We start from the raw sequence: 19,843 nt of genomic DNA, 5'->3' as shown, positions 1-19,843 counted from the left end.
CGGAAGCGTATGTATCTATATGTATACTCGCACGTATATATGTATACATATAAACACAAGTCTTTATATCTTGTATATATTTGTGTATATGCATATACATATATGTGTGTAGATATTTTATGTACATAATGTAATCATATTGAAAATTCAACGCAACGCTCTTTAAAATATATTAATAAATGAATTCATGTGCACCTTTTTACTTTTATTGTTTTCAGCGGCTTACACATAACACTCTTGCAGTTAACAATCCAAAGTAGGTAACCTTTCGAGATCCCCTCCAAGATGCATAATTCTGAAGACATTATTAGAACGTTATTAAAGAGTAAATGTAAGGTATTTACCGGGTGTCTGGCAGGGTCGGGTGATAATGGGGCCGCCTAGTCATAAATTACTACCGAGAGCTCTTTGTAAAATACAGAAAGAATATTAAAAGATGTGGGCAGGAGTAGGCATTAACATTGTTTGTGAAGGACATTTGAATAAATGCCCCCAAAAACAACAATGACTTCCCCAAGTCTTTTTTCTTTACCTACCCCTGGATGTGGGTATAATTTGCCCATTTCTATTATGATAATAAAGGCAATCTGACATCTTGGGGGATCAGCCCCTGGATACAGTGGAAACCTTTGAGTTGTTATACATCATAATGTGTATTTTTGGGACTGTGTTTTGGGCTCTATTGTCTGAAAGCAGTTTACACCTGAAGCTATTGGTAGGTAGGGGATGTAAGTGAGATCATATGGTATATTACCAGGTTTTTTTTTTAGCTTATGCTTGCACTGGAAACATACCGTCAGCAGAAACACCAAAATAATTTCTTTCGTACAAATGAATCTCTGTTTCCGCCCGCGTTACATCTAAGCCTCTAACTCCCGAGATTTAGACGAAAATCGTGGTTCTGAAACATCTCCTCCTTTAAAATGTAATTCTCTTCTGTATTTTGTTAAACCTCTATATGTATTTAAATGCATCTATAAACTCACGTTTTCACGGACCATCCATTAATGTGTTTCTGGTAGTAATGAAGCAGGTGTTTGGAAACCGAGCAGCAGCAAAAACCTACTTTGTTAGTTGACATCAAAGCCGGTGGTGGCCATCAGTGACGTGGCGCCAGACTGGGGTACTTCTCAAAAAGCGTCCCTTTTGAACTTTTTATTTGTTACTGTGAAGGTAGTTGCAAACTTTTATGATAGAACGGACTTTGCTACGATTTGCCCTATAATGGGAATATTTACCAGTTATATATTAACAGGCAGGGACGTTCACAGATTGGACGTTTTAAAAATGTAATCTTGTGGTACAGATGACTTATAAGCAATGTTTCAGAAAATCCACAATAAAGGTTTGCGTAAACTGCTTCAGACGTGTCCTGGACATGTTTCACTAGGGATTTTTGGTACTTTAGTGAATTTTCATGGCTGTTTTTAGCTGGTATCATAGCTGAAAAGCAATGCCAAGTCTAATATAATGCTAATTTCCAATGTATGCACATTCCTGGCTGTTTTTGTTTAATGGTCTGAAATTACCCAACGGGTGACAGTTTATGGGTTTGTTCTCGGGTAACTATGGCCTCAAGCGAAGCTTGGATCATACCATGTGCCACTAAACCTGTCAAGTGTATCTCCAGAGCACCTTAAACCCCAGCTCCATGTGGACATTTTTCTAAGAGATTTAAAAACATCAAATTATTACACCCCCCTGGGGGGAGAGAGGGATAATCATGCACTGCCAACTTCACTAAACTTCGATCTATTTTATTAAATCATATTCTGTAGCTCACACAAAGATGAGGTTTGTGTCTTCCATGTTCCCTGCTAGAAAAGGTATTATCCTAAAAAAAAGTTTCTAAATTGAGTAATTCTTGCACTTGCTCAAACCATGGAATCCATACGAAATGTTGAAGTCAACTTTTGTTGTTTTTGACTTAATATTGATCTCACGGTCATCATCTTCCAAGAAAGAGCAAAGTATGTCATTGTCCTGTATGATCCAAATGTTCGTTCATGATCAAGGCTCACCAGTTAAGGAAGTAAATTGTTTTGCAATCAGTGTTTTATCTGGGATTGTCCCCCCCCCCTTTTGGTTCCTACGAGGTGACTCTTTTACACACTATACATATTCTGGAGCGTTGAGCATTCTTGATTTTCTGGGTTGTGATCTATGTGTTTTATCTACCATTTTGAACGCGTGCGACGACAAGCGAACGGACAATGTCTGGGATTGTAGGAGTTCTCCATGCCAGTCCATGAAAACACTGCTTCATTTATTTGAACTTTATTTTTTATGTTGTATAATTTATTTTTGTCAAAATAAAAAAAATTATATATATGTTTATTCCTTGTATTTTTTATTTATTTATAAAATATAATTTCATGTTAAAGCACTATTGGTTAAATGTTAACAGCACACCGTTCGGAAGCTTTTATTTCAGTATTATTTATTAAAAAATACAGTTGTGCTAAAAAGTTTGCATACCCTGGCACAGATTGTGAAATGTTGGCATTGATTGTGAAAATATGACTGATCATGCAAAAAAAAAAAACTGATTTTTATTTAAGGCTAGTGATCATAGTTGTTTGGCTGCTTTTTAAATCATAATGATAACAGATATCAAAAGATCAAAAGTTTGCATACCCTTGAATGTTTGGCCTTGTTACAGACACACAAGGTGACACACACAGGTTAAAATGGCAATTAAAGGTTAATTTCCCACACCTTGGCTTTTTGCAATTAGTGTCTGTGTAGAAATAGTTTAGTTCTCATGTGGATGCACGGAGCAGATACTGAGCCATGGGGAGCAGAAAAGAACCAAAAGACCTGCGTAACAAGGTAATGGAACTTTATAAAGATGGAAAAGGATAGAGAAAGATATCCCAAGGCTTAAAATGCCAGTCAGTCCTGTTCAATCATTTATCAAGAAGTGGAATATTCAGGGATCTTCTGATACGAAGCCAAGGTCAGGTAGACCAGGAAAGATTTCAGCCACAACTGCCAGAAGAATTGCTCCGGATACAAAGAAAACTCAGCGGTTAACCTCTGGAGAAATGCAGTCTGCTCTGGAGAAAGACAGTGTGGTTGTTTCAAGGAACGCAATACGACGATACCTGAACAAAAATGAGCTGCATGGTCGAGCTGCCAGAAAGGAGTCAACGCAACAAAAAAAGCCCGGTTACACTATATCCCCTACAACACCTTGACACACCTCACAGCTTCTGGCACACTGTAATTCCGAGTGACGAGACCAAAATAAAGCTTTACGGTCACAACCATAAGTGCTATGTTTGGAGGTCAACAAGGCCTATAGCAAAAAGAATACCCTCCCCACTGTGAAGCATGGTGGTGGCTCACTGATGGTTTTTTGGGGGGTGAGCTATAAAGGCACAGGGAATCTTGTAAAAATTAATGGCAAGATGAATGCAGCATGTTATCAGAAAATACTGGCAGAAAATTAGCATTCTTCAGCAAGAAAGCTGCGCATGACACTCTCTTGGACTTTGCAGCACGATAATGACCAAGTTGACCCTCCAGTGGTTACAGTAGAAAAAGGTGACCTCAATATCATCGAGCCACTCTGGAGAGATATCACACGTGCGGTTCATGCAAGACGGAGCAGGGGTGGCCAAATGCGGCCTGCCGCACCTCGAGGTACGGCCCATGTGAGATCTGCAGCCAGGGCAACCGGGATCACAAGGGCCCTGCTGCTTACCTGTGGGAGGGTATTTTGTACTGCACAGGGGAAGCGGAACCCAGCAGAGTCACGTGAATTTATGTCACATCACCATACCTGGGAATTTTCGGCTTCTGGGACGCGGTCAGGACTCCCCACTGACATCAGCGGGCGCTCCTGTGACGTCGGTGGGAGTTCTCCCTGATATCGGTGGGAGGTCCCGCTGATGTTGAGGGAGTTTCTGCTGACGTAAGGGGCGTTCCCGACGATTTCAGCGAGAAACACAGCCATTTAAATGAAAAATGGGCGTGGGGCGGGGCATGTCAAGACCACACTCCCGCGACCTGGAGGATTCAGGTCTTGACCCGGAAAACCAGAGAAGCGGTGCTCCACCCCGCAATCTCCGGGCCAACCCGGAGAGTTCCCAGGTATGCACATCACATAACTCTGCTCCATTCCTGCTTCCTCTGTGCAGTACAAGAGAAGCGGCACAGAGAGAGCTGCAGTGCAGGTAAGGGGGTGGGGGAATGAGTCATTCACCCCCTCAATCACGCATAATGGGTATATGAATGAGTGTGTGTGTGTGATAGCATGGATGTGGAAGGCAAGGCACAGGGTGGCTGTAAGTGATGTGCAGACCCCATACTGCTGGCAGCATTAATACACAAGGGTGGCAGCTAGCCAGGTTTCAGCATGTACTGGCTGACTTGGCATGATGGGAGTGTGATTGCTAACAGTGTGATTGCTAACAGCAATCACAGTCCTATCATGCCCAGGTTCCAGCATTTAGTACCTGGGCATGATAGGAGAGTGATTGCTGTTGGGGGGGGTCATTTTCGGTTTTGGCTAAGTGAACCCTGACTTTTCCGTTTCAGTCGAGAATTTTCATATCGGTGCATCCCTAGAATTAATAGAACTATTTCATTTTTAATTATCCAGAATCCTGTAGTCACTTGAGAGGACAAACCTTTCCACGCCCAGAAATCAGTGAGAGGAAAAGTAAAGGTTTTGTGTAATTTACTTTATTTTAATCTGCATATTTTATTAAAGGCCATATTTTCTCACAGTGAAAAATGAGTGCGGCCCTCGGACGTATACAATTCTGATGAAGTGGCCCACTGCAGAAAAAACTTGGACACCCCTTCCTTAAAGCCTCTATGCTAGAATAATGCAGGATCATGCCGAATAATATGCCGAATAATATGTCGAATAATGCAAGATGATGCCGAATAATGTAAAATAATTCAGAATAATGCAGGAGGTAAAACTGTCAAAGCTTCCCAATACAAATCAAAGGGATCATGTGAAACGAGGGAAATACCCTGGCTATTCTTTGGCGTGAAAGACCTGGCAATAAACGGGCAATAAACAGGCAGTAAACGAGCAATAAACTAAAATTAACATTGCAGGGAGCCGTGTGTTCCGTGCCGGTTTTATGCACACGTGACACGCAGGCACGGCTCTTTTTCACTCGGGGACCGTTATAAGGAAACTCGCTAAAAATTGTATTCTTTGAAAGAGTAATGAGTGCAATCTCATCCCGCGCCAGCTTTCCAGCATCAAATATGGCAGAACATGCTTTGTATTACCGTCCATGTGACTCACATAGCACCGCCTACAACTCGTTTTCAATGACAGATGACCACGCCCCTTCGTGATCGCCATCTAATCGCAAGAGGGGGTTGGTCCGGTCGCGGCTTGTGATTGGCTCGTGGTGGAAAGCCCTTGGTGTTGAGTGCTGTAAAGGTGACTCTGTGTGGTTGGACACGTCGGGCGCGGTGGTGTAAGCGGTGCTCTGCTCTTGCCAACTTATAGACATGGCATTCTGTGCCCCGCGTGCTGTGGAGCTCCAGGCTCGGCTGGCATACACGGCGCGAGTGAGTATTTCCCGGATGACCCCAAACTTGTAACAGGATAGGGGGTCTGTCTCTTGGCGCCATGCTAGCCCATGAGGCAGAGTCGGCGGCCCTTCCTTATATGAATGCAGAGGGTTCCTTCCAGCTGTCCCGGAGAGTGCAGCGGAGGGAAATCAGCTCTCCAGCTGCTGGACCGTTTAGTGCAGCTGACAGGCCTATTTGTGGCCCGGCGCACCGGGCATACGGTTAGCAGCCTTCAGTGCTTAGGATTGGAGAGTAAAACCTTCGGAGCTCGAGGTTGATGAACAGAAATTCTGGAGGAAAGTCTGAAATATCGTGCAATCACCATAGCAACCAGTGGAATGTTGCTGGTTGCCATAGCACTTTATTTCTGATTGTCATTTTGTAGATAAAGTTGAAGGGGCATGAAGTATGAAGGTGTTGCGAAGCCCATGATGGAATCAGTGCCTAAAAGCATGCCTATGATGTAATGCCAGCCTAGAAACATGGAATATGACATCATATACGAACCATTCAGCCATCTGGTCCGCCCATTTTTCCTGCTGTCTTCCGATGCCTATCCCAGGCATGTTTAAATTCCCTTTGCTCTATTAAAGTCTACCACCTCTGATGGGAGACTGTTCCACTGATCTACCACCCTCACCGTTAAGTAGATTATTTAGGATGTGGCGGATGTGATTCATTTAGTTTTTGGGGGGTTGGTGCAAACCCCCCTCTGCTATTATTCACACGTAACATGCTTCACGTTGTATGGCTTCATTCTGCACCTATTCATTTACAGACCTTTTTAGAACATAGAAGGGCAGACAGGAATCATTTGTCCCATCTAGTCTGCCGGGGGGGGTGCTTCTGTAAAATCCTCAAACCTCAAATTATCGGAACTTGCGATACTGTAGCAGAGTTTGACAACCAGGAGCCGGGGCTTCTACCTTTTTTTGATTTTATGTATCTGGCTTCTAGCTTTTTGTACCTTTTTATATTGATATCTACGATTGGACCTCTTCCCCCCCCCCCCAGAAAGTATAAAGGTTTCTTTCCTCTACACAATACACTCTATAGGTGATGGAGCTTGTGGGATGCGGATGGAGCGCCCATCTATATTCACTTTGGTCGGCAATAAAATCCATCCCTCTGACCTTCAGCCAAAAGGTTATAATAATAATTGGTGGACCTTTATAAATAGAAGCCGTGTATGAAGGTGGAACATGTGGATCATTATGACCTTTAACTAATATACTAAACAAGACCGTTCATAAAATCCACAAACTACGTGTTAACGCTCATATTAGATAAACTTTCTGCTGAGCTCCGAGGTGGGCTGATAGGGGCCGGTCCTAATTATCCAAACAACCGGCTGCCCAGAAGAAGCGGCAAGGTGTTACGTGACCCCGCAATAATAGCATGGCTTCTTTCACACTTAGGCAAGGTAAGAGTGTGACAGAGTGAGGCAAGATAGAGTAAGTATGTGTGTATGTATAAGTGCGTTTGTGTTATTTGAGTCAGTGAGTGTATGTCATGGGGGGGGGTTAGGAGGCCACTCTGCTGTATGTGCCTCCTTGGGGGGAAAAAAATGCCAGCTCTTCCCTGTGCAGGGGCGGTTTAGCATTACATGCCCCCCAGGGCAGAATGTGCCAGCTCTCCCCTAGCTGAGTTGGTTGCTTCTTTAGAATTTGGGGAATTCACCTGTTTCCAGTTGGCCCTGATGGTCGGCGTGCTGCCATGACCTTGGGAAACCTTTACAGCAAAAACCCACCTACTGAGAGGACAACCCTGTGACGTACAGCCAAGGTCATAGCACCGCTTAGCAGATGGCCATCTAGGCGCATTGTTTCCTAAACGTATCTTAGAGAATATTATGTTATGTGCAGCAAAATCAGAACAACTCGTCTATTCCCGTTACCGTATTGGCTCGGATATAGGCCGCACCCTTAAAGTTTGGGGCTATTTTAAAGAAAAAAAATATTTTTAAAGGAAAAAAAAAATATTAGTGGAATGGTAAAACAGTATTTTACCTAATACACTGGAATACATGTATTTTAACACTTTTTGGTATCTATTATACAGTTTGTCAGCATATGTTATATATAATAAACAAAAATCAATAACCATTTTAAGGTCCCCCCCTTAATTCATAATGCACCTTACTTATAGCTATGCCCCTCTGTCTCAGATATGCTTTATAACCCCTGATATGCCACTCTGCCCGTAATATGCTTTATAACCCCTGATATGCTTTATGCCCACTCTGACTCCTATAAATGCCCCCCTGATATGCCACTCTGCTTCCTAGAAGTGCACCGCCCCCGCGCAACTTACCAATGCACCCCCTGGTGTATAGCAGGACGGCTGGTGGACGTCCGTGCGGTACGTATAGGTAACCTCCGCTGCCGGGGCTTATATGATGGAGCACCGAAAAGTTATGTCAAGCCGGTGCTCCTCCAACAAAGCCCCAGCAGAAGTGCCGGCAGCAGGGGTTGTCAGCATTGTGCAGATGTCCACGGCTGCCGGAGAGGAGGATCCAGGTCCCCAGCAGCGCTGCGGGGGATCTGGATCCTAACCCTTCTGCTTACCCGCAACTGGGGTAAATGAGAAAGGGAAAAAAAAATGTGCCCGGAACTGCACGTCCCGGGCATCGGGTGATGCAGACTGCGCATCCCTGCACCAGACCCCGAATATAGGTTGAAAAAAAGTGCGCCCTATATTCGGGCCAATACGTTAATATTAAAACATCTAACATATTTCACAGAGTAGACTACAAGGAGAGTTGGGTTTCCTTGACCTTACTAAGTTCCCACTCCAGTGAGCTTATGCTGCAGGAAGAGCTTGGCTGGCCCTGTATAATGTATAGTTAAATCAGGGACATTTCTTGGATTGCCTCGCCCATTAAATTATGCATAATACAGGGCTAGATCATACATTCTTACTGGAGAAACTTGCCAGCATGGCCCTTCATAATGAATGGTGAAGTGGGGAAGCCACAACTCTCTCTTTGGTGAATAAACCCTTTGTTGAATGATTAAGGCTGCTTTGAGTAACATCCCGTAGACGCTTTTCGGTAGGTGAGATCTCTGCTGCTGCATTGTTTTTGGGAACTTTTTTGAAATTCTAATGCAGATCTGTAATGATTCCCTCATTTATATTTATTTTTAGACTTTGGCTTCTAAATGATCCTTTCAGTAGCCCAGGAGTGGACAGGTGTATTTTTAGTAGTATTCGAGTAGGGAGAATGTAATAAGCAGGGGTTCTACTGCAGATCAGCCAGGACTGACTAGGTATCTGCAATCCAGTTTACATAATCAAATACTATTGCGGCCAAAAACCTTTCTTGCAACACAACCGCATGTTGACCCAGACTGTGTACTTTCTGGCTCAATTTCTGTGAATGAGGTGAACAAATACTGCTATACAAATACTGTTATATAGTGTTTTTATATCTATATAGCGCTATGTGTTACTTTGGTAAATAGAGCGGTACATGTACGTTCAGTATAGCATTAGGTTTATATAGCATACAATGTGTTTGGGGGGGGGGATTACTACTACAAACTTTGACAAAGGATGTTGGTAGAATTAGTGCATGAAATGGGTTAAATACGAGCATTTGAAATACCTTGGGGTGTCTAGTTTTTAAACGTATATGGTTTGATGGGGTAAATTGAATTGAACGAAGATGTCCCAAATAGGACATGGGCGCAGAATGACCAGTTTTGAAAAACAATTGTTTGGACATGGCAAGACGCTACTTGTACTTATTGCCCTATAACCATATTTGGGATATTTATGGCTTCAGCTACCGGGAGCCATCCCTTGTGGGATGCGAGCAGGGAGTCCGGCTGATGTTGAGACACATAGTTGTTTAACTGGGGAACTGGGGGGCGTGAAGTTCCCAGGTATGCCTATAACTTGCAAAAAAACTCCATAAAACCAAACATTGGCATTTCTAAATTCAGCAAGCAAAAAAAAAAGTCTTGTCACAAAGGGGTTAATCAGGCCTTGGTCTTGTCTTAGGTTCAGGATAGCTTAATGCATATTCCATGAGCATTCACTCACTGTATTAGCCTACACCACTTCTGCTGGGAGGCTGTGCCACCCTCTCATTAAAGGAAAACATCCTTGCATTACATCTAAGCCTCTGACCCTCTAGTTTTAGAATGTGGCCACTTGTTCTAGCATTTCTCCTCCGTTAAAATACATTTCTCTCCGGTATTTAAATGTTTCCATCACATCTCCCCTCTCTCTTATTTGCTCCAAGCTATTGGATGATTTATTATATTCTATATTGTTTTATTTGTTTTGTATCGTTATGAAGGGTGGATGTCTTACCATAACCATTCCTTACCGTGTAAATACTCCATAAATATTATCATAAAAGTATACTTGCTTTTAGGTTTGATGTATACACAAACTATTGTTGGCTAATTACACCCCCATGTTCTTTCTTTGCACCCTTAAAGGCTGACGGTGGATAAAGCTCTTCACCGGCTCCGAATCTTCTCGTTTTCTGTAGAAAGCCAATGTTATCAGGGGTTCTCCTTTTCCCCAAAATTGGACAAACATAATAATGGAAAGCTTTTCTGCTGATGATTGAATAACATTAATTTGGAGGAATGCACGGATTTCAAAAATGAGAAATATAAATGTCTGGCAAATGAAAATCATGCAAAGTATCTTTTCTGTTTGTTCAGTAAATATAAAAAAAAATTAAACTTCTTTTTTTTTTAGGGAACTATCCTAGATGTGGGGGTGGGGTATTTTTTTTTATTTGTAGCACATGTCTGATTTATAGTATGCACCATTACCAAGTCTTCATACTGTTGTCTCATTTACAGGTTTATGTACACAGAAGCTATTCATCACGCTCTCTAAATGTAAGTTTAACCCCATAAATGCAGTGCAGCTATAAGTGATTTTTCTCAGTGCTGGACAGGCCACCTGATGCCGTAAGTGCGGCTGGATACACGCAGCACTATTGTGTGTGTGTATGTGTGGCGCTGTTGACCAGTGGCCGAATGGCCGGTCCAGGCCTGATTATTCGTTGTCATTTCATTACGGTATATGCTTTGTAGACAAAAGCGTCCTCTGTCTAAACTGAAATGTTTCCCAAATGTAGTCTATGTTGGAGTGTGTATGTATATATACGTGGGTGTGTATGTATGTATATATATATGTATATATGTATGTGTGACACAATACAATGGTACTCTGTACAGGAGTCTTTGCTCACACAGTCTTCCAGGTTGCAGAGACAGCTCAGACACAAGGAGGGTTAAATAAAAGGTTGAGTGTGTATTTCAACAAAACTTGATGTTCACCAAAAAAAAGATGTCTGTACTTTGAGGATCCTGCGGTGTGAAGGAGTTCGACGAGCTCTATAGTAATTTGGTGCTTTCATATTTCTATCCAGGAAGTGGTAATAGCGAGTGCCGTCAGGACCCCAATCGGATCATTTCAGGGGACTTTGTCTTCATTGCCTGCGACTAAACTTGGCTCCGTAGCCATTAAAGCTGCCATAGAGAAAGCTGGTACGTTTGGGTTTGCTGTTGGTATGCTCTGCGCAGGCAGAACACCTCGAGGTACCGTGGGATTTAGATGCGAGCTTGTTGGCTGCTAGACGAATGACGACTTCTGAATATGTATCAGTTGTTTATATCATATACCCTCTTCGTTGTACAGGCATCCCAGCAGATGAAGTGAAGGAAGTATACATGGGCAACGTGCTACAGGCAGGCCAAGGACAAGCACCCACCAGACAGGCGGCACTTGGCGCAGGTACTGATGTCTTCCTGAATCTTGTATACATTGAAAGTCACGGATCCCTCAATAGGTGACGGGATGTATCGGAAGCAGTTTTTCCAGTTTGAAGGGACAGTGACCGCTTCTAGGCATTGACCTGTGTGACGGCGTGTACAGCATGAAGCTCTGTTACGTGGGATTATGATCGGGTTGTCCCACCTGGTGCTCTACAGCCTTGCATCCCTCTACATTGTATTGCTTCACAGATGATGCAGAAAGTGGTTGTGGTGTTCTATGTTTGTGTATAGGATTTAGATCTTGAGATTTTAGTGTTCCTCCAGCTCATTCGGAGTACTTGGATAGCAAGTTGCTCTTGTCAAAGTCTAGGTCACATCTCGGATATAAGCGGATGATAAAATGAGGATGAGGGAAAAAATTAGTTGTTGGTCTGTCTGTTTACACATTAGTGGAATTATTCTCTCTTCCGATCAGCGACATTCACAGTCCCTGTTATTTTCTGCAGGCCTGCCAATATCCACCCCAACCACCACCATCAACAAAGTATGTGCGTCAGGAATGAAGGCTGTCATGTTGGCTGCACAGAACCTCATGTGTGGGCACCAGGTTAGTTCTGTTGTGTGAACGCGTGTCATGTAATGATTCTAAAGATCTAATCATTCTCTGGAAACAGAAGCTCATCGGGATTAGACAGAACAACCTCAATGTCGCAGTGCCTGAGCAACAACAGGCTTACATGTTCCGCCAGCTTTCTATGATGTCGGAGCACGTGTTTAGGACTTTCACAGGACACGGACACGCTTACTAAGCACCGATGACATTTACCACAGTGGGTTTTATTCACAAGAGGGGGCGTTTGTAGGATAGTTGCAGTCTCAATGTCCTCACTTCACTATTCATTAAGAAGCCCCAACCCCGGTGAACTTCTGCTCCAAGAATAGCTTGGCTGGCCCTGTATAATGTATAGTTATTGAAACTACCTTCTTGATTGAGCGATACAGTATGCATGGCCCACTCAGCCATTCTTTTTAGAGGAAATGGCCCTTCATGATGCATAATGAATTTATTGAATCTCCACCTCGGTAACTGAGTTCCCAAACTGAGAAACTAGCCAATGTTTTATACAAAATGTATGTGATAAAATATATATACAATGCCAAGTTACGCCTATTAAGTTGAGTATTCTGCTTCAAACAGGACGTGATGGTAGCCGGGGGCATGGAAAGCATGTCTAATGTGCCCTATTGCATGAGCAGAGGAGCCACGCCGTATGGAGGAGTAAAACTGGAAGACTTGATCGTAAAAGACGGTCTGACTGATGTCTACAACAAAATCCACATGGTATGCTAGGTGACTGCTCAGTGATGGTGGCTTTAATACATACACTAGGAAGAGGTTGTCTACTGTAGCTTTTCAGGGTCTTTTCCTATAATGTGCATGAGATTTTCTTCCAGTGTGTTGAACGTTTTGTAGTGAACAAAAAAGAGGGTCATACAGTGTCCTATAACTGTTGCATCTGTAGGGTAATAGTTGTTACAGGGGAGTCACCACTTTTTTTTTTTTTTCTTTTAAATGTCTGTTTCTCCAATACTATTTTCAGCCAGCTGTATATTTCTTGTTATCTTGGTCTGGTCTACTAGACTAACATCCTGACTTTGTGTCTGCGGTAAATCAGACTGGCTTGGTCTTATCGCCCACCTGAACGCCCTAACCAATGAAAATCTGTGGGAAATGGGTTTGATTATCATTGCCATAAAGAATTGGCTCGTCGTCGGCTTTTTGTGACGTGTAGGATTTCATTTTTCTTTGTTTGTGCCATGATTAGGAGTTTCAATCATATCCAAACCTCAGCGATATCCCAGGTTTTTTTCTGCATCAAACATTATTTGGATAACCTTACGGATATCCAGTGCATGTTTAAACTCCCTCACCCTATTAACCTCTACCACCTCTGCTGAAAGGCTGTTCTACTTGTCCAGTACCACTTTCAGTAAAATAAAGTCTCTTATTTCTCTGCAGGGAAACTGCGCAGAAAACACAGCCAAGAAGTTTAACATTGCTCGTGAGGAGCAAGATAACTACGCCATCAGCTCTTATACCAGGAGTAAAGCCGCCTGGGCCGCTGGGCTACTAGCCAGTGAGATTGCACCTGTGACCATTTCACAAAAAGGTGGATACCTCCGCTGGATCTGAATTATTATTCTGCTAATTTAATGGATACCTACAATACATTTAAATGTTTAGCGGGCAGCGGTATAACCACGGGGGGGGGGGTTGGGCAGTTTGTGTTGGAAGGTAGACTCTTGTACAGTTACAGGAGATCCTGCTAAATGCTTGGAACAGCCTTCCAGGCGACGTGGTTCACCCATACGCCCCCAGATAAGCTTTTCTGTACAGTTTCCTGATGTCCTCCCTTATAGGTAAACCGGATGTTCTAGTGCAAGAAGACGAGGAGTACAAGCGAGTTGACTTCAGTAAATTCCCAAAACTCAAGACTGTCTTCCAAAAGGACAATGGTGGGTATCGTGCTGCAGAAACTGGACGTTTGCGGAGGGTTAAACTTTGAAACGGCATCAGATCGGGTTTAACCCATTGGGTGTATTGGGATCTGAATGGAGGAATAATAAAGAGTGGTTGTGTCTAGCGTGTGCTGCTGAGAACTGAGTCCCCCGGTGCATTCTGGAACACTGTCTTCAGGTTCCTTCTTAGGAGAATTGTCTGTCGTAGTCCTCAACAGCATGTCGGGCCACGTGGACTGTCTTGCTTCCTATAGTTTTTTTTAGATATTCTTTCACCCATTTTAATTCTTCTGTTTTGCTGGGATTGAATTCTGCATTTGCCTCTCGTTATAATTTGTGTCTCTCGTTCTGCTTCTTCATCTTTTTATCTAGGGTATGGTTTCTAGAATTCTACTTTTCCCAGTTGTATCCACAGGTTTTATTCAGATGTGTAACGGCTGGAGCTGTCCTTACCTCTCCCGCTATGTGTCTTCTCTAGGTACCATCACAGCCGCCAACGCCAGCACGTTGAATGACGGAGCGGCTGCTTTGGTTCTCATGACGTCCGGAGCTGCAGAAAAGCTGAAAGTTAAACCTCTTGCTAGAATAGTGGGTAGGTAGATTTTATATCTCGCTCACTTTCGCCTACAATTAAATAAAATCTATTTACAAATGTGTCCAGGTTTGCTAGTGCACATTGAGAACTTCCAGTCTAATGTCTTATACTAATATTTCACCTTCCAATCCTCCTCGTATCGTGGAGCCTTAGTCTACGGCTGATGCATAAGATGCAATCTAGAACATGTTGTTCTAATTAAGCTCTTCACTGCTTAGTAAATCTCCCCTTACACAGGTTTTCCAGGTGAAATTGATAATATAAAGTTTTTCGGTTACTTGTTTATAATAGTTTTATGATGGTTTTGTGTGTAAACGCAACATGTTCTGTGCCAATTTACTCTTTAACCCCTTAATGACAAAGCCTGTACATGTACGGGCTCAAAATGCATTGTTTTCAATGGGTTTAGGGACCGCCCATTGTCCTTAAGGGGTTAACATTCTGCCTCTTAGCACTTTATTTCTCTACGTACCTAGATTTGGGTTGAAGATTCCAGATTATTAGTCTTACCCATCTGAATCGGACGAGGGGGTGGCCCTTAGACCAAATAATTCTACTACTGTTGTACCAAGTGGACTCTTACCGTATTTTGTTATCAATTCAGATGTTTTAATATCCAGTTAAGCAGTAGAGCAGTAAAGAGTTTTCAGGATATATCATTACTCTTGTATCGTACAGCTTTTGCAGACTCCGCTGTGGACCCCATTGACTTCCCCATTGCTCCTGCCTATGCGATACCCAAGGTAGGAAACTGCAATTTTGGACTAGAAATTGAATATTGACTTTTTTTTTCTTCATGACAGATACTCCTACTATGTAGTTAGTTTTTCGCTTGCCGTTTTTATTATATTGGCGTGTTCCCAGACCTACCTACCATGCACCACTCATCACAGAAGAATGTGTTGCACACGTGTGTCTTCTACATTATTTGTGTTGCACATGTAGCCATAATCTAGAACTAAAGATTATCTGCGGTTTATATTATTTTCCTACCTGACGTAGACTGTCATCCACTGGTTTTCTTGCCAAAATACTACCCCCCCCCCCCCAATTAAGGGTTTTATTTATTTTATTTGCGTGTATTCTTTTGTTTGTAGGTTCTGAGTCAGGCTGGATTGAAGAAAGAAGACATTGCCATGTGGGAAATTAATGAAGCGTTTAGTGTTGTTGTTCTGGCCAATATCAAAATGCTGGAGATTGACCCAGCAAAAGTCAACATTAATGGAGGCGCCGTGTCCCTCGGGCATCCCATAGGGTAAGTAAAGACCGAATAAATGAAAATTTGGTGATCATTTAAGGGCTGAATATGTGCGTGGATTAAATTGTGATTCCCGTCTAAGCAATAAGATGCATCATAGAAACATAGAATTTGACGGCAGATAAGAACTTTCTTAAATCCCATAAATGCACCCCTTTTTTTTTTTTCTTTTACTGTCTCACCCTCTGTGTTGGGGAGATATACTCTAACTTTAAATATGCTTTCTGCCCTCTTTATTCAGGATGTCGGGTGCCAGAATTATTGGTCACATGGCTCATGCATTGAAGAAGGGGCAGTTTGGACTGGCTGGAATCTGTAATGGCGGAGGTGGCGCATCTGCAGTCCTGATTGAGAAGCTGTAGGCGCCGCTTGCTTAAAGCTTGTAGTATTTGGAGGATAGTGCTGTCTCATCCAGGGGCCTCACCTATTAATATACTTTAATGTCTGTTACACCTGACGCTTTACTTGTTGAATATACCGTATTTTATATCGCGTGGCTACCTGGGATTACCTCTCTAAAAATTCTGATTTACAAAAACCAACGCTGATTTTTTTTTATATATAAAAACAATAAATATTCTAACTGAAAGAGGTGCGAAGGACCCTGTAGATCCACTTAAATCTCTTATGGTACAGAGCCAGCTGCATGAAATCTCTGGGAAGCTGCATCATTAACTGTTTAATGACGGCACAATAAATCTGATTATTTTTGGAAAAAACAAACCAACCATGGAATTTGTTCACAAGGGTGTAGCTCATACACTTTCTGTCTATTCTGTTACAATCTTTCATTCTTTATCTGCCAAATCAACTTTTTTGCGGTTGTATAAACTAAATAACCATATATAATGCTGTTTAGACTTCTCCCAATGAGGTTATTGTTGCCCTGTTCATTTACTGATCTGGAGGAGAAGAGAGAGAACTTCATGAAATTGATTTGCAAGTTTCTGCTGCAAGAATTCCAACTTTATTCACTAAAGGGAGAGTTGGCAGGAGAGTGTGCTTTCAACTCCCTCCATGCACTACGAAGGACCAATTCTGCCAGGTTTCTCCAACAAGAAAGCCTGATATAATGCATAGGTCAATGTGAGGAGACAGGGGGGAAAATCACTGATTTAACTATACATTATACAGGGCCAGCCAAGCATTTTGTGCAGCAGAAGCTCTCTGAGGTTGGCCACATCTGTCCCCTGTACGTTAGCTTCCAACTCATCTGAACGCTTAGTCGATAAAGTTTAATAAAAATCCTATGGGCTGATAAACGTCAGATTTATCACCAAACCTGAGATAAAGATAACAGTCCCCGGTCTCCGCCATTCCATCGTGCCAACGTGAAACACACTGCGGAGCCACCTGACGCCACCAGATTGTTTTGTGTTAGCCTGTTAAACGTTCATGATATTGGCACCGATCAGAGACAACCCAGAACGGAAGCGCTGGGAGTATACTGTCCCACACCACCAAAGTGTATGTATGCACTCAGCATACCAAGCGCAGTACACTTAGAGGCACTTTCACCGAAAGAAATGAACCATTGGAGACAAGCACTTGTTCTCAAGGATATTAAATATTTAGGGAGGATAGATCGAAAACGTCTTTCCTGGCACATTTATATTATATTTATTTACATAGCACCAGCAGATTCCCTAGCGCTGTTACAATAAGGGAGAGTGAAAAGACAATGTTAATAACATTACCCCTTAACAACCAGTGACGTGCCAGGAACATCACAGAAAAAAGGCACTTAATGACCAGTGACGTGCCTGACACGTAATGGCATTAAGCAGGTTTAGAAAGTGATCTATGATCAATAAACGGTGTTGCTGTAATGCGTTAATGTCGAGGCATTCAGCAACACCAAGATCGGCCCTGTGTGGCCCCTCCTCGGGGTGTAGACATCTGCCATATACTATGCCTGTATGGCGGCGGACATCCATTCTATCAACGATTGCTTTCTAAGCTTCAATTGTGTAGCTGAAATGCCTTGATAGCGAGACATTAAGCGACACCAAACACCCACCCCAGGATGCCACTACAATAGATTTTGCCTCTTGCAAGATGGCGGTATCCTTTAAAAAAAATTAAAACACTTCCAAGAGGGTCTCTCCACAATGTGATTAGTAAAACATTTTAGAAAGTAATTAACAAAAAGGGAAAAAAAACTAAAATAGCTAAAAATATATTATACAATAATGTCACCATCACGGGACCCATCAAGTTCCAACAAAATATTTTTTTAAAGTCCCAAAATATGAAATAAATAAAAAGTTTATTTTTATGAGAAATCCTGACATGGAAAGAGTTTAAATACTAGCATTTCAACTACCAAAGGGATCTACTAAAAAAAAAAGAATGGTTTGATGGGGTAAATTGGAGTGGCCAGGTTCAAAGATGTCCCAAATAGGGCATAGGCACAGACTGACCAAAATGGAAAAATGTGGCCTTTTAGCCCCAAACAACCAGACAAACCCATGCATGGGTGGTTTGGTTGTACTCAAGAGATGTTGCTGAACACATATTGGGGTGTTTGACATTGACAAATACCAGGAGCTATAAATGCACACCTGAAGTACAATGTGTGTGTGATTAAAAAAACCCCCACCAAATAAATTACTACTACAAAGTTTGACAAAGGGTGGTAGTATAATTAGTGCATGGAATGGGTTAAAATACTAGCATTTGAAATACTTTGGGGTGTCTAGTTTTCAAAAATATATGGTTTGATGGGGTAAATTGCATTGGTCGGCTTCAAAGATACCTGAAATTGCACATGGGGCTGAATTACCAGACTTTGGGGGGGGGGAAAGCGCCACTTGTACTTATTGCCCTATAACCATACCTGGGAACTCTTCGGGTTTGCCCGGAGAATCCTGGGTGAAGCACCGCTTCTCCGGGTCAATACCCGAATCCTCCAGGTTGCGGGGTCTTGACACGCCCCGTCCATTTTCCATTTAAATGGGGTGTTTCCCTCTGACATCGGTGGAAACACCCACTGACATGAGCAGGACCACCCACTAATGCCAGGGGAACTCCCACTAACATCACGAAGGGTACAAAAAATTAAAAAACATCCTGGTCATTAAGGGGTTAAAACATGTTAAAACATACTGGCTCAAAAGGAGAAGAGGATCAGCTTACAATCTAATTTTTACATGTTGCGGAGCAGAACCTATAACATTCTTCCCCCATAACTGGGAAATGGATTCCCTTCTACTTTATACATCCAGCGTTCTGCATGTAAGCGCTATAGGCGCAGGTTAGCAACATGTAAAAATTATACGTGTCCTGGAAAAAATGGCTAATATGGCAACAGCTTATGTTACTCTTATTGGCTATTATAGTCTCCATTCACATAACACTTGATCTAAGCCTTATAAACCCATTGTACAGCGCTACAGAATATGATGGCGCCATATAAAACAATAAATAGTAATAATAAGAATATACATTGTTTCCTCTTGCAGCTCTCTGAGTGTGTATATATTATATATATATATATATATATATACACACTATTGTTTAAAAGAGTGAGGTCACTTTACTTGTTTTTTAAAGAAAAGCAATTTTTTGTTAAAATAATGTGAAATGGATGAGAAATACAGCGCAGACGTTGTAGCTGGAAACGGCTGATTTTTAATGGAATATACTCATAGGCACACAGAGGCCCCTCATCACTCCTATCACTCCTGTGTTCCAATGACACATTGTGTTCGCTTAAAAGGATAATTGATCGTTGAAAAACCCTTTAGCATTTTTTTTACAGCTAGAAGTTTCTATGACCCCAAACTTTTGAACAGTAGTGCGTGTGTTGTATGAAAGCACTTGGCACTTGTGTGCTCTATAAGAGCTGTAATGTCTCCCAATGGCAACAATTTATTTCTTAATCTATTTTCATCCTCCTGTCAATCACAGCTGAACATTTCTGTAATTATATAAATATATATATATAACATAGATAGATATAGTTTTATATTTTATAGTATTATATATACGGTTATATAATACACTATATATCACCATACTGTGTCCCTGAAAGAGCCTTCTGCGACGCGCCAGCTCTGTGAGGTAAGGAGGGCGTGGTCACATTAGGCGTGCCCTTTGTGACGTAATAGAGCTTTATCCCAGTCCCAGTGACTGGAGTGTGTCAGTTGTCTTGATTGTGGTAACGCGATC

General features: G+C 42.2%; 1 protein-coding gene across 1 annotated transcript; it reads left to right on the top strand.

The window, feature by feature from the left end:
* Positions 1-5,393: 5,393 nt before the first annotated feature.
* Positions 5,394-16,393, top strand: ACAT1 (acetyl-CoA acetyltransferase 1). Its single transcript, XM_053456460.1, has 12 exons — positions 5,394-5,547; positions 10,377-10,415; positions 10,952-11,069; positions 11,221-11,316; positions 11,804-11,904; positions 12,496-12,639; positions 13,318-13,468; positions 13,719-13,814; positions 14,296-14,409; positions 15,091-15,155; positions 15,510-15,667; positions 15,912-16,393. Exons 1-12 carry the CDS (start codon positions 5,488-5,490, stop codon positions 16,030-16,032), a joined length of 1,263 nt encoding a protein of 420 aa, XP_053312435.1. The 5' UTR covers positions 5,394-5,487; the 3' UTR covers positions 16,033-16,393.
* The last annotated feature ends 3,450 nt before the right edge of the window (positions 16,394-19,843 follow it).

Source organism: Spea bombifrons, chromosome 2 (assembly GCF_027358695.1).
Source record: "Spea bombifrons isolate aSpeBom1 chromosome 2, aSpeBom1.2.pri, whole genome shotgun sequence".
NCBI classification, from domain to species: Eukaryota; Metazoa; Chordata; class Amphibia; order Anura; family Pelobatidae; genus Spea; species Spea bombifrons.
The sequence above is the reverse complement of the archived record's forward strand: the minus strand, read 5'-3'. Positions and strand labels throughout refer to the sequence as shown.

Bases quoted from the DNA above. Each gene is read 5' to 3' on its own strand.
- ACAT1 (XM_053456460.1), top strand. From the start codon at position 5,488: ATGGCATTCTGTGCCCCGCGTGCTGTGGAGCTCCAGGCTCGGCTGGCA. The intron at 11,317-11,803 runs GTACTGATGTCT...TATTTTCTGCAG, and splicing joins ACAGGCGGCACTTGGCGCAG to GCCTGCCAATATCCACCCCA. The intron at 15,668-15,911 runs GTAAGTAAAGAC...CTCTTTATTCAG, and splicing joins TCCCTCGGGCATCCCATAGG to GATGTCGGGTGCCAGAATTA.